This window comes from Nansenia antarctica (assembly GCF_963989245.1).
Source record: "Nansenia antarctica genome assembly, chromosome: 1".
Lineage (NCBI taxonomy): Eukaryota > Metazoa > Chordata > Actinopteri > Argentiniformes > Microstomatidae > Nansenia > Nansenia antarctica.
Window position 1 is genome coordinate 108,428,145 of NC_137674.1, and position 15,654 is coordinate 108,443,798.

Consider the following 15,654-nt stretch of genomic DNA (forward strand, 5'->3'; position numbering starts at 1 on the left):
GAGAGGGGGAGAGAGGGAGAGAGGGAGGGAGGGGGGGAGGTTTCTAATAAGGTGTTTGGTGAATGTATCTGTCTCTTACTGGAGAATGTGTTCTTCATCTTTCAGCATGACTGTTTCTATGATTCAATCTAGAATCAAATGAGATGGACAGACACAACATGCACTTCAAATAGAACTGGGAGTTCTAGAACATGGACAGGACACGCACATACACACACACACACACACACATACACACACACCTACACAATCTCCCTCACACGCACACACACACTCTGTGCAGAACCGATGCCGTCCAAAAGGCGAGGCCTCTTCCGGAGCCTCAGGGCCAAAACTCAGAGGCTAACCAGCAGCTACTTCCCCCAGGCCATCAGGCTCATGAACAAGCCCACTGTAGACTATTGACTATCTTCCCCAAGCACACCCCATGTATACGGACTACCTGAACCTTAAGCTCACAGCCACTTTACTACTGAACTATCTAACCGCCAACCTTGCGATCATTAGACCCCAGGCTCTACCTCCTGAGCCACAGCCACCCCATGGGTGTGTGTGTGTGTGTGTCCCATCCTCTCTGTCTTACCATGTGGACGTGTGTGTGTGTGTGTCCCATCCTCTCTGTCTTACCATGTGGACGTGTGTGTGTGTGTGTGTCGTCCTCTCTAGTCTTACCATGTGGACGTGTGTGTGTGTGTGTGTGTCGTCCTCTCTAGTCTTACCATGTGAACGTGTGTGTGTGTGTGTGTGTGTCGTCCTCTCTAGTCTTACCATGTGGACGTGTGTGTGTGTGTGTGTGTCTCGTCCTCTCTAGTCTTACCATGTGGACGTGTGTGTATGTGTGTGTGTGTCTCGTCCTCTCTAGTCTTACCATGTGGACGTGTGTGTGTGTGTCTCATCCTCTCTGTCTTACCATGTGGACGTGTGTGTGTGTGTGTCTCGTCCTCTCTAGTCTTACCATGTGGACGTGTGTGTGTGTGTGTCCCGTCCTCTCTAGTCTTACCATGTGGACGTGTGTGTGTGTGTGTGTGTGTGTGAGTGTGTGTGTGTGTGTGTCCCGTCCTCTCTAGTCTTACCATGTGAATGTGTGTGTGTGTGTGTGTATGTGTGTGTGTGTGAGTGTGTGTGTGTGTGTCCCGTCCTCTCTGGTCTTACCATGTGAACGTGTGTGTGTGTGTGTGTGTGTGTGTGTGTCCCGTCCTCTCTAGTCTTACCATGTGAACGTGTGTGTGTGTGTGTGAGTGTGTGAGTGAGTGTGTGTGTCTCTCTCCGTCCTCTCTGGTCTTACCATGTTGATGGGTCTTCTGCGGAGGTCTCTCTCTGTGACGGGCCGGTCCTGGTCGTTGACGTGGAGGCCCCTCTGGGCCAGGGCCTGGATGACGGCGTCGTGCCCCCCCGCCAGGGGCTCCCCCCCGGGGGCCTCCCCCTCCCCCCCCCTCCCCAGGATGTGGCCCCCCGCCTGGCAGTACAGCTCCCCAGACAGCAGCATGTTCACCACGGGGGGCTTCAGGTGCTCCTGGGCGTACTGGTCCGTGTAGAACGGCTCCTTCAGGTCGTAGGGGACGCTGTCTGTAGGGAGGGAGAGAGGGGGGGGAGGGGAGGGAGGGGGGAGGGGGAGGGAAGGAGAGAGGGGAGGAGGGAGAGAGGGAGGGGGGGAGAGAGAGGGGGGGGGGAGAGAGAGAGGGGGGAGGGGGGGGAGAGAGAGAGGGAGAGAGAAAGAGACGGAGGGAGGGAGAGAGGAATATTCAAAATGAGGACTATGCATTTCACATTCAAGAAGTATGGACTCGGTTATCATTTTCATTTTGGAGAGGCACCGCCTTGTAAGCGTATTTGAAGGACAGCGTTCACCACCTCAGAAGAGCAAACCAGTCAGTACAGCAAACCTGTTCCTGCCGTAGACGGATACGATGGGGTTTCAATCTAGTATTGATAGTTCATTATTATTATTATTATTATTATTATTACTGTGTCTTTACTAAAGAGTCTCTTTAGTAAAGACACAGTAATAATAATAGCGTAATAATAAGAACTTTTTATTTGTATAGTGCTTTTCCTGCAAACGTTGCAGCTCAAAGTGCTCCAATCATTATATAATCATCATTAAAAAGATGGGTTTTTAGTCTTGACTTGAACATATTTGCTGAGGTTGCATCCCTAATGTAAACTGGCAGTGCATTCCACAATCTGGGTGCATAAAATGAGAACGCAGCCTCACCAAATCTCCTCTTTTGTACATGTGGTACACAGAGAAAACCAGCGTCAGAAGACCTGAGAGCTCTATTGGGCTGATATGCTAGCAGAAGACCTGAGAGCTCTATTGGGCTGATATGCTAGCACAAGACCTGAGAGCTCTATTGGGCTGATATGCTAGCAGAAGACCTGAGAGCTCTATTGGGCTGATATGCTAGCAAAAGACCTGAGAGCTCTATTGGGCTGATATGCTAGCAAAAGACCTGAGAGCTCTATTGGGCTGATATGCTAGCACAAGACCTGAGAGCTCTATTGGGCTGATATGCTAGCACAAGACCTGAGAGCTCTATTGGGCTGATATGCTAGCAAAAGACCTGAGAGCTCTATTGGGCTGATATTTTAGCAAAAGACCTGAGAGCTCTATTGGGCTGATATGCTAGCAAAAGACCTGAGAGCTCTATTGGGCTGATATGCTAGCAAAAGACCTGAGAGCTCTATTGGGCTGATATGCTAGCACAAGGTCTTTCAGATATCCTGGTGCCGTGCCAGTGAGTCAGTCAGTCAGTCAGTATGCTGTGAGACCGACCCTTGTTCAGCACCTGGCTGGTCTGTCTGTGGTACGGTCTACTTCACTGTTGGACTAATCCAGAGACATGGGTGTGATCTCAATCTGAGCACGCTAGCTAGCATGGATGGACCTCCGGTTACTATGGAAACACCAGTAGGAGGAGAGGAACCGACCGAATCGATTCATCTGTCATCCGTATATCTCCCAGGGAAGCCCTCTCTGAGTCTGCATCATCAAAGAGAGATGGAGCAGAGTGTTTCAGTGTGTGTGTGTGTGTGTGTGTGTGTGTGTGTGTGTGTGTGTGTGTGTGTGTGCGTGTGTGTGTGTGAGTGTGAGTGTGTGTGTGTGTGTGTGTGTGTGTGTGTGTGTGTGTGTGTGTGTGTGTGAGTGAGTGAGTGAGTGAGTGTGTGTGTGTGTGTGTGTGTGTGTGTGTGCGTGTTTCTGTGTGTGTGTGTGTGTGTGTGCGTGTGTGTGTGTGTGTGAGTGAGTGAGTGAATGAGTGGGTGTGTGAGTGAGAGAGAGAGAGAGAGAGAGAGAGAGGGAGGGAGGGAGGGAGAGAGAGAGAGGGAGAGAGAGAGAGGCAGAGAGAGAGAGAGAGGGAGAGAGAGAGAGACAGACAGAGAGAGAGAGGAGAGAGAGAGCGAGAGAGAGAGAGAGAGAGAGAGAGAGAGAGAGAGAGAGAGAGAGAGAGAGAGAGAGAGAGAGAGAGAGAGAGAGAGATAGCAGACTCATTTTTCAGACTCAAGTATGGGAGAATGAAAATATCTATGGAAATAGATTATTCATTTTCACACCAATCAGGAATCTTGATACAGGGACAAATATTATGACCTCAGATAGACCTGAAAATTAGGTTGACATGGAATTGCCCACTACCCACACACACACACACACACACACACACACACACACACACACACACACACACACACACACACACACACACACACACACACAGCAGTATCCGAATCCAAGGGAGCAGATGTGTGTTCATTTTAATGAGGCTGTGTAAAGGCCCAATGACAGAGGCCTTCACACCTTCACACTCCCCACGTCGCCTTCACAGAACTGTGAATCACTCCACACTCACAGAACTGTGAATCACTCCACACTCACAGAACTGTGCATCACATCCTACCAGCCAGCAGCTGACCACAGAGCCATGCTATCCCATCCACAGGGTCAGGTAAGGGGGCCTCCATTGAAAGAAGTAGAAGCCGCACACTCTAGTTTCAGATGCAAAAACTGTCGATTTTAATTGACAACGGTTTCGGCCGTAGCCTTTGTCAAGTCTTACAAGCAACGTAGTGCACGACAGCCATTAAATAGACAGGTAGGCTAGATTGAACAGGCAACACCTGTGAGGACACACCTACGTGAGATTACAATTAGGTCATAAATACATGAAAAGACAATCAAAACAATCAGTGTTACATATAAAGCTTAATAAAGGGGTCTCCGTTACCATGGGTGACTGAGAGGGACTAGGAGCAGATTACTGGTGTACCGCGGTACTGAGGAGATGTCAATGTGTGTCAGCTGTACGGGGAGGATGACCCACCTGACCATGGGACTGATAAGATTAAGATTAAGATTAAGATTAAGATTCAACTTTATTGTCAGTTAGGGGTTAAGTGCCTTGCTCAAGGGCACAACGGCACCTTGGATGTGATGCCAGCAACCCTCAAGTCACCAGCTCATAATCGGCTCCCTGCTGAGGTTGGGGGATCGAACCAGCGACCTTCTGATGGCTGGCCGGCCTCTAACTCGCCACCCTAGAGGGGGGGGTGACTGAGTCCCTAAAGGGTGGTACACACATAAGGAGTTTTTGGCCGGTTTTGGCACGATTTTCGGATGTCTGAAAACGACAGAAAACGACAGAAAACGCCCGGTTATCAGATGGATCTTAACATTTTCCTATAACAGAATCCTGGGGTGTGAGGTGTGTTAAGAGTCAATTCTCTTCAATTGTGCAATCAACTCTCAACTCTCAACCAGCTCGGAAAATGGGCGTGGGGAACGACAGATTCCGGACTCTAGAGTCTCGTTCCCCAAGCCAGAAATCTCGCGTGAACCCATCCTTTTAATATTGCCTTTAAATTACAAAATAATTAAATTAAGATTATATAATGATTAAAGCACTTTGAGCCGCAACGTTTGCAGGAAAAGCGCTATACAAATAAAGTTATTATTATCTAACGTAGTACCCTGACTAGTCAGCTCGCTTCCTGATTGGCGAGCAGGGTTGCCAGATGGGAATGACATTTTCCACCCTAACCACAGTCTAAAACCGCTAATTCCACCAAACAATCTGGCAACCCTATGATTTCTGGTCGGAAGTATTGAACACATTTCACATTTACGATTGCCGGCCACGCCCATTTTCCGAGCAGGTTGCCGGGAGAGATTGACTCTTAACACACCTCACACCCCAGGATTCTGTTATAGGAAATTTTTAAGATCCATCTGATAACCGGGCGTTTTCTGTTGTTTTCAGACATCCGAAAATCGCTGAAATCGCAGAAAATCCGTATGTGTGTACCCCGCTTCAGATAAAAAATCTGTCAAGATTTCGAAAATCCTTATATGTGTACCAGGCTTAAGAGGTACAACTCTCATACCCACTTTGGTCCAAGGCTGCTTTACAAACACTCTACTCTCCTTGGACCTGCTGTGCCAGTCCAGACTCAGAACACAGACCGCCTACTGTCAGAACCCTAACCCAGAACACAGAACGCCTACTGTAAGAAGACCCAGAACTGGGACATGGAGCAATACAGTAAATCCGATTTCAAACCCCAGAGATTCATTTCCGTGTGTGTGTGTGTGTGTGTGTGTGTGTGTGTGTGTGTGTGTGTGTGTGTGTGTGTGTGTGCGCGCGCGTGCGTGTGTAGTCTTGTTCTGTTTAATTGCTTATGCGCCGAGGACTATTCTGAGCCGTGTAGGATGTTGAGCCAGGAGGCCTGTGTCCTGCATGTCTCTCTGGACGGGGGGGGGGTGGGGGGGTGGGGGGTGGGGGGGGGACAGTGATCGTGCCTGTATCTCTGGAGGGGGGGGGGACGACGACAGTATTTCTGGAATAATCTCACTTCACTCAGACCTAATTGAAGATACATGATGGGATATCTGCTGGTTAGGAGTTTTATAGAGGAACTAAAATAATCTGAACGGGCATCAGCAGTAGCCTGACCCTCAGCCTGTACGCAGCCAGATTCACACAGCATCACCCTGGATTAGATTAGATTAGATTAGACTGTTTATGAAAACAAAGAACACTAGTCTTAGGGACAAGGGTATGCTTGACTGTTATTCTGTTGTGTGTTGTGTTGTAAAATGGACTGACTGACTTATATAGCGCCTTATTCCAAAGCGCTTTACAACGGCCTCTCATTCACCCATTCACACACACATTCACACACCAATGGCCGGCAAGCTACCATGCAAGGCGTCGGGCCCGTTGATTGGGAGCAATTTGGGGTTCAGTGTTTTGCCCCAAGGACACCTCGACACATGGCCAGCCGGGGATCGAACTGCCGAACCACCGAACCGCAGACCTTGCGATCGTTAGACGCCCGGCTCTACCTCCTGAGCCGCAGCCACCCTGTGTTGTGTTGTTGTGTTGTTGTGTTGTAGTAGTGTTGTTGTGCTTTTCAACAGTAGCCTATGTGTGGTACTACATGTGTTTAGGCATAACAAACCAGTCATCATTATCTTGTCCAGTCAGTGTTGGTGTGAGTGTAAGTCAAAGGAACACAAACCAGATGTTCTGGCGGGTTCCGTTACAGAGCCGCACACACCGCCGGGACCAGAGTGTATTACGCTCTAGGAGAGTCTCCAGACAGCAGACAGACATCTGGTTGTGTTTGTTACCGATGTCACGGTCCACTTGAGGCTTCAAACACACACACCGACGGCAGAGGAAAAGATCTGTTTGTGTTCATCACAGCAGTTTGAGTAGGATTGAATTACCGGCAGTTACGTTAGTTATGTCAGCTGGGGCAGAATGAATGCACTTTACCTGTTAGTTTTTTTTCTTTTTCTCATTCATATTGGCAGTGAGTAAAAGGATAATGTGTGTGTGTGTGTGTGTGTGTTCTCAAGTTTGCGTATTTTCTGGTATCAGAGGGACATATCACTACTTTTATTGTTATTAATACAAAGGAATGTTATTACATGGAAGTAGTTCCAAGTCCCACTGATCAAAGTCTCGTAACAGACTTAGGGCCCCAATTAGTGCTGAGCAGAGCAGGAAATACCGTACTACCCAGAATGCTCTGCAGCGAGATTTTAATTGTAGCTCCACTGTAACAATGGTTTGGAAAAAAACAGTAATTACTCGATCTGAGTTATGAACTCCTTTACAGAGTTTGTAAACAGTCTGAAAATACATCGCATATCATGGAAGCGCTTTACGCAGTATTCAGAACTCCCATCAGATTATTTCTTATCGTGTCTACTAGAAATATTAGCTAAAGATGCTCAACTTTGGCCCCAATCTTACCATGTTTTACATTGAAAGCTGGGTCTATAAACTATGTGGCTTAGGACACATTACAGATACATGCACAATACAGCAATACGCAACGTGAATTCAACGTGACAAAGAACCTTTATGTTACCTATTTGATAAGAGAAAGATATTTCCCAACACAGTGCAGTACATGAAACATAATTCATGTTACTTTCTTCAACGAGTGAGCTGACAGCAGCCTTACTTTCTGCCCTCCAGCCTCAGCAATCTCTGCATTAGCTCCGTGCCCTTTACCTTAGTAAACAGCAGCCTTAGTACGACACAACACTGAGCCTCCTTTGGCAAACTACTGGCTATTGTGGAAGCAGGAGTTAATCCAATGGCAGAAAACAGAAACAGAGAGTGTAGAGGAGTAAGTAGGCGACGTGTTGTTCTCCAAAGAATTGTGCCTTTAGAGACATAGAGCAGCCCTGCTTGTGTGTGTGTGTGTGTGTGTGTGTGTGTGTGTGTGTGTGTGAGTGTGTGTCTCTGTGTGTGTCTCTGTGTCTGTGTGTGTGTGTCTCTGTCTGTGTGTATGTGTGTGTGTGTCTCTGTATCTGTGTGTGTGTGTGTGTGTGTGTGTGTGTGTCTGTCTGTGTGTATGTCTCTGTCTCTGTGTGTGTCTCTGTCTCTGTGTATGTGTCACTGTCTCTGTGTGTGTGTCTCTGTCTCTGTGTGTGTGTGTGTGTGTGTGTGTGTGTGTGCTTGTGTGCTTGCCAGGCTAACAGCCCTTCATCTTGTGGTGTCTCAACACAGGGAAGGACACTGGAGAGGTGCAGTAACTTTAAGTGTAAATGCACCGACCACAATACCCCCAGGCAGCCCCTTGGCCGGCTCAACATCCCACGCCGCTGAGCCGGGGCCAGGGTACGGATGAGTCAGAGGAGCCTCTGTTCACCGTGCTGCCTGGCCGTGCCGCCGAGACACCGAGACGGGCTTCCAGCTCACAGCAGCACATGAGCAAGGAGGAAAACATCTGGCCAATGATGGTCGTTACGACGTTGATGCACATCTTAAATCACCATCTCCCCTCCCCCCCGCAGCTCGAGAGAGAGAGGGAGCGAGGGGGGGGGAGGGAGTTGGGGGGGGGGGGGTTTCTGGAGGGGTCTCCCTCTCTCTGCCTCCCCCTCTCTCTCCCTCTCCCTCCCCCCTCTAGACCAAGCACAGTTCAGGCCCGGGTGGGAGTGTGTATATAGTATATATCAAATTCATTAACGTATCGAGTACCACAACCACAAATAAAAAAAGGGCTGACTGATATTATTACATGGTTGATATTGTATTACTACTATGCTACGCAGGTGATACAAGCTAGATTCAGGGTTAATTTAATGCATCACTGCTGTAGAATATGCGAGAGTAGGGCTACTGAAGATATTAGGAACGAGAATATGAATGTATGAAGGCCCCCTAGGCCTGGGGTGGACTAGGCCTGTCACGGTCAAGGTTGAGAGCAGGGATAGACCTAACATAGACCTCCACACCGTCTGGTGGTGATGAGGTCATCTGTGGCATCAGTTCACACCTTCACACCTTCCTGGTGTTTACACAGCAGCCTATTTCAACTACAGAGAATCACGCCTCAGTTATTTTTCATAATTAGTGGAAGTCTCCTGTGTCTGTGTGTGTGTGTGTGTGTGTGTGTGTGTGTGTGTGTGTGTGTGCGTGCGTGCGTGTGAGAGTGTGCGTGTGTGTGTGTGTGTGTGTATGTGTGTGTGTGTTTCTTGTTGCAACAGACAGTCCCTCTTGGGGAAAACCTAAATAAAGTGCTTCGGAATTCATAGCTTTCAGTCACGTGGTTTCTTCCCTAGCAACCACCAACCTGACGGGCAAAAAGTATCATAGCAACATCGCTCAACATGGCTGCCTACTATTTAGACCACCTCACTCATGAAGAACTATCAAGATACACGACGGTGATAGGAGTGGAGGATTGACACCATTCAAATAGTGTTGGATTCCCTGTCTTCTACTCCATCCGGACACGTTGGAATTATTTTCGTAACCCCCGGAGAATCAAAGTTATTGACCTGCAAAGGGTGCCTCCTTGACCGGCTTTTCCCGTGAATAACACCGGTTATGGAGGTGGTACAAACATAAGACTATTATTGCTAAATTCACCATCAGTATACGGTCATTTTGAGCCCTTAACCACCGCGCTGACATCCCGAGAAGATATAGTTTAAATATGAAACTCGATCAACCGGGCGTTCACCGGCTGCTGGACGAAACTCCCAACTCCCGCTGTCAGCGAGGCGAGGGAATATTTATATCCGGGAATTCGCTCCTTGCTGTGTCCACGGTGATAGGAGTGAAGGATCGACTCCATTCAAATAGTGTTGGATTCCCTGTCTTCTACTCTATCCGGACACGTTGGAATTATGTTCCTAACCCACGGGAAATCAAAGTTATTAACCCGCAAAAAGTGGGTTTTGCCCGTGGGTTTTGCCCGCAAAAAGTGCCTTTTGCCCGTCAGGTGGGCGTTTCCACTATGCTGTGACGTCACATGAAAGCTATGAATAGACCTACTTCTCATCTGTGTGCGTGTGTCTGTGTGTCTGTGTGTGTGTGTGTGTGTGTGTGTGTGTGTGTGTGTGTGTGTGTGTGTGTGTGTGTGTGTGTGTGTATGTGTGAGTGTGTGTGTGTGTGTGTGTGTGTGTGTGTGTGTGTGTATGTGTATGTGTGAGTGTGAGTGTGAGTGTGAGTGTGTGTGTGTGTGTGTGTGTGTGTGTGTGTGTGTGTTTCTTGTTGCAACAGACAGTCCCTCTTGGGGAAAACCAAAATAAAGTGCTTCGGAATAGACCTACTTCTTTAGATCGAGGTGACACCATTGCGCATCAATAATGCATTCTCTAGAGAGCCTATATGAGAAAAGCATATCTAGAAAGCATCTACAAAATTACAAAATTGCTTTGAAAACAACGATCACGTCAAACGAATATTATTATTTTTTAAATGCAATAATAACGCATTTTTAAAAATGCAATACCAAGAAAACGCAATAAAAACAAAGGGCACCTTACCTGTCCCAAACGACTTGGCCACCAGCCACGTGAGGCTACAGCAGACCTTCGCTCGGGAGAAATCATAATGATCGAAAGACTTAATCGCTGGAACAATAAAGGTCTTTTTAATTCCCTTGGCGTCCGACACTTCGCCCATGATAATATCCCCCCGGTCTGAACCCCTATGGTCACTGTGAAGCCCTAGGAGTGGATGACATCCCACCGATGGAATTTATTGCACCGAAATCGGACTTATTTCGCAGCCTTCAAGTCCCAATATTGACCAGATGCCATCAACACTGAGGTCGGCTGCAAGCCATGGGGAACGTATTGTCCCGTATTGTCCTGTATTGTCCTGCAACTCTTCTGACGGGGTGAGTAGGAATCCTTATTTCTCACCCATTCAATAGAAATGGGGTCCCGTTGGATATAATATATAACTGTCAACCTATTGCAGAATTATTTCAGAGGGCAGATCGCATCTTGTCTCCAGTTACAGAGGACAGAGACGTCCCAGATCCATCCCAGTCTGTTGTTCTGATCGCAGTTGGTTCATGTTCATGTCCAGTCGCTCTCTGTTCAATCTCTGCTGCTCCTCTGGTTGCGGTTTTCCTGCCGCACTGTGCCTGTGAAAGACCCGGGCCACTGCGCCTGCGCGTACCACCCAGGGTTGCCAGGTGGGATTGACAGTTTCCAGCCTAACCATAGTCTAATAACACACTTTTATAGATATATTGGTATTCATTGTCTTATTGTGTTGTTAAATGTTTATCTATGTATTTTATATATATAAATACAGTACAGGCCAAAATGTGGACACACCTTCTCATTCAATGTGTTTCCTTTATTTTCATGACTATTTACTTTGTAGATTCTCACTGAAGGCATCAAAACTATGAATGAACACATGTGGAATTATGTATTTAACAATAAAGTCTGAAATAACTCTTAATATGTCTTATATTTTAGATTCCTCAAAGTAGCCACCCTTTGCTTTTTTGTTGTTAATAAAATATAGATTTTGTTGTTGTTAATAAAATATATAATAATAATATTAAATATATATAATAACATATTATTATTAACACATATTATATTAAATATTATTATTATATATTGTATATATATACTGTATATGTATCTATGCTTGCCTTTTTTTATATTTTCTCTCACTATCCTTCTTTTTCTGTATTTTTGTTAATGCTGTATGTAAAGCACTTTGAATTGCCCCTGTTGTATGGAATGTGCTACACAAATAAACGTTGCCTTGCCTTGCCTAAAAACCGCTAAATGCAACAAAAACCACCAGCCCAAAACTTATATTATCAGAAAACCGCTAATAGTGCAGCAGATTAAATCAATATTTCATAAGAATCGTTCACTTGGTGATACAAGCACCAAATTTGGCACAAATGATGTCCAGGATGTACTTTCTAAGAAAAGTACGGTTTCCAGCTGAAAATCCAAGATGGCTGCCACTTTTCAAGATGGCCGCCTCATCAGATGCAAAATAACGTTTTTTGGAGTAGAACTTGAATGAACAGAAATGGGTTAATGGTCCAAACATCAAAATGAATTTATCCTTACTGGAACTCAATTGTGTCAATTAAATTCCAATATGGCCCACCAGTTTTCAAGATGGTGGCTATTACGTAACTCAAAATAAGCGTTTTTGGAAGCTGTCTGATCACAGATATTGCATTAAATTGAAGGGCAGCATTCATCACCATTAATTGAGATGATGTGGTCAACCATCTGTCGACATCACTGCTGTGAAACTCACCATGGGGTTCAGTCCACCATGCAGAGAAGAAGCGAGGTCTTGAATTTGAAGTGGGCATTACCTCACTCTTGCCCCTTCTTCGTGATGAGGCACATTCTGTTGCCACGGTGAGGCATTCCATGAACAAAGTCAGGGATGCTATTGCACACCTCAACCCAAACCAGGTTCCCGTGATAACTGCAGACCAGCCTATTTATGCTCTTGCCAAACAAGTCCAGTGGCACTGGCCTGACCTGTAGCCTATGGCGAGGACAAATTTGTTGTAATGTTTGGTGGACTCCACATAGAGATGGCTGCATTCAGATCACTGGGGACCCTGCTTCAGAGTAGTGGGTGGACAGGTGCTCTTGTGGAGGCTGGGGTAGCTTCTTCTGGAAAAGCTGACTCCTTTCTTTCTGCCTCAAGTGTCACAAGAACACGCCTAATGCACGAAGTTACAGCATGTTGTCTCTACATGCTCCGAAAGGAAGCATATGAGTACCATTGTGCAGAGGAGAATGAAGGAGCCCTGAATTTCAGTGACTGGTGTGATAAACGCAGGGAGGAGAGCCCCCAGTTTCAATTCTGGGAGCTTGTGTTGTCAATGGAATTGGTGGTTTTCTCTTTGGTCAGATCTTTCAGAGAAGCTAACTTCAACTTGTATTGTCAAGCACTGTCTGCTCTAATTCCATTCTTCTTTGCAAACAACAATGTGAACTATGCTCGATGGCTCCCCATCCACCTCAGAGACATGGCGTCTTTGGAGCAAACTCATCCTCAGGTTTTCCATGAATTTCAGCTTGGAACGTTTGTGGTCCACAAGACTCACAGGGAGTTCTCAGGCTTACCCATTGACCAAGCTCACGAGCAGGCCAATGCAGTTGTTAAAGGTGATGGTGGTGCCATTGGCCTTACAGAGGATCCATCTGCACTGAGGCGGTGGATGGTGTCTGGACCAGAAGTTAGCCAGTTAGTCAACCAGTATGAGTTGGCATCTTAAGTCAAAGAAGCAAACAAAGATGTCAGGCATCATGAGCAGACCAGTCAGTCTCAGAAGTCCTTCACTGACAAGGTCCAAAAGTTGTTTGATGTGATGAAGGATCTGGGCAATCCTTTCCAGGAAGAGTCCAAAGATCTGCTCACATTGGACACAAAAACCATCGCACATCCCAGTGCTGCTGAGCTTGTAAGAACTCACTTTGAGAAAGGTCAAGCTGCCTTCAGAGACTTTTTCAATGGTCTGGGGGATGAGGGTTCCTTCTATAAGCCCATTAAAAAGAACAAAGCTGACTTATTTCGCCAAGTGGCAGCTGCAGCTTCCAGTGACATGAAGAAGCAGGTACTCAAAGATGACTGTCGTCTGTTCTCGCAGCTTTTTATATCGTGCCAATTACGAGAGTGTGACCTGCTTGAGTTCTTTAAGCATGAGAATCAACCTTTCCCTGCTGCACTGAGTGACACTCCACTCTGGCCAGAAGTCTCAGCTTTCAAAAATTCTGGAAGCTACCATTTCTCCTCCTGACAAACAACCAGAATGTGATGCCATTATCATTGATGGTTCTTCTCTTGTGCATTCATTGTCTCCTACGACATCAAAGACCTTTGAGGAATATGCTGTCCAGGATGTAGTTCCAAAAATCCAGACCCACTCATCAAAGTATGAGCGAACAGATATCATTTTTGATGTCTACTGGACTTCAAGCCTGAATACTGAAACTAGGTCAAACAGAGGTATGGGAGGTCGACGAAGAGTGACAGACAAAAACAAACTGCCACCCAACTGGAAAAGCTTCCTGCGAGACAGCAACAACAAGACTGAGCTCTTCATGTTCCTAGCCGACAAGATAGTGACCCTGTGTCCCAACAATGTCATAGTTGTGACCAAAGGGGAGCAGGCTCTATCAAACAAGCCCATCAGTCTTGAAGGCTTTAGTCCATGTAACCATGAGGAAGCTGACTCCAGAATCTTCATACATACTCTTCATGCAGCCAAGCAACAGATGAAGTCTGTGTTGATCAAGGCATGCGACACAGATATTCTTGTTGTTGCAGTCAATGTTTTTGCGACTCTTCAGGATGCAGGCTTAGTAAGGCTTTGGGTAGAATTTGGCCAAGGTCAGTCCATTAAGTGGTTGCCTATCCATGACATGGTGCTTTCTCTTGGCCCAGAGAAATCCAGTGGCATGCTGTTCTTTCACGCCTTCACTGGCTGTGATGTTGTGTCAGCTTTTCGTGGCAAAGGCAAAAAAACGGCATGGCAAGCATGGGAGGTTTGCCCTGAAGTGAGCCCTGTCTTCAAAAAGCTCAGTCAGTACCCACCTATCATAGAAGATGCAGACCTCAACATCCTTGAGAAGTTTGTCATCACCATGTATGACAAGCAGAGCACTACAGGCAAGGTTGATGAGGCAAGACTAGAATTATTTGCGCGGAAGCAAAGGTCTTATGATGCCATTCCACCGACAAGCGCATCCCTCGTTCAGCATGTGAAACGGTCTGCCTTCCAAGCTGCCTGCATATGGGGCCAGGCAACAGTGTGCAAAATGCAAATTGAAAGCCCTGCCAACTGGGGCTGGAAAAAAGATGGTGAGGTCTGGCAAGTGGTCTGGACAACCCTTCCACCGATTGTTCAGACGTGTGAGCAGTTGACGAAATGCGGCTGCAAGACTGAATGCAGAGGACGATGCAAATGTTATTGATTCGGCCTGAAGTGTACCCAGTTGTGTGCCTGTGAATGTGAGGACTAAAAGAAGAAACAGCCATGATTGTCAGCCATGTTTTGCTCAGAATTGTACAATGCAGCCTATGCTTGGACATGTTTTCTGTGTTTCCGCTAACTACAGTATAAATTTTAAAAAAAAAGAAAAGAAAAAAAAAGAAAGAAAATAATACAAAATACAAAAAAAAAAAAACATTGGGGGAGACAAAGACAGCCTCTACGTGGCCTTCCCTACAAGTAGCTTACAGGTCCAATAGCCAAAAGTGAAACTAATGTCTTTAATGCATCTTTTAGGAAATTGCTCAATCATTCTGGTTATTTTGTGTCCTTTTTGAAATGATAAAATAAAATAAAATTGTAGCACTGCTTAAATGCAATATGCGTATTTTGCGTATCGGAAACAACACCAAGAGAGTGTTTTTAGTTTAATTCCCATTTTATCACCATAATATTCAATCATTTTGATATTCTAAATGCAGAATTGGATTTCTCACACTCAAAAACATATTGTAACGATCCTGTATGAGGCCCCGTTAACAGCTCCTCCAAGGGAGTTAACTCTCTTGGTCTAATGGTTAGCGCGGCCGTCGGTTATGTGGGAGGTCGGGGTTCGACTCCCGCATGGGGCGAGTTACACTAGAAGATTCCCGTTCGCTACACTGGTGTCAGAAGTGGGATGGAAGGAAGGCCATCGGAGAGGCGTGTCCACGTGAGGGACTTGACATAGTGAAGCGTGAGGGCACGCTCTCCCGAACGGTGAGGATAGTGTAACGATCCTGTATGAGGCCCCGTTAACAGCTCCTCCAAGGGAGTTAACTCTCTTGGTCTAATGGTTAGCGCGGCCGTCGGTTATGTGGGAGGTCGGGGTTCGACTCCCGCATGGGGCGAGTTACACTAGAA

The 15,654-nt window shown here is 46.5% G+C and overlaps 1 protein-coding gene across 1 annotated transcript in view; it reads right to left on the minus strand.

The window, feature by feature from the left end:
• The window catches only part of camsap2a (calmodulin regulated spectrin-associated protein family, member 2a), a gene marked incomplete at both ends in the record, with an annotated part of 60,586 nt that extends 50,156 nt beyond the window's left edge, over window positions 1-10,430 (minus strand). Inside the window, 2 exons of the mRNA XM_080529636.1 lie at window positions 1,286-1,566; window positions 10,292-10,430. Coding sequence (XP_080385762.1) covers window positions 1,286-1,566; window positions 10,292-10,430 — 420 coding nt within the window. The remainder of the gene's footprint in view (window positions 1-1,285; window positions 1,567-10,291) is intronic.
• Window positions 10,431-15,654: the final 5,224 nt, after the last annotated feature.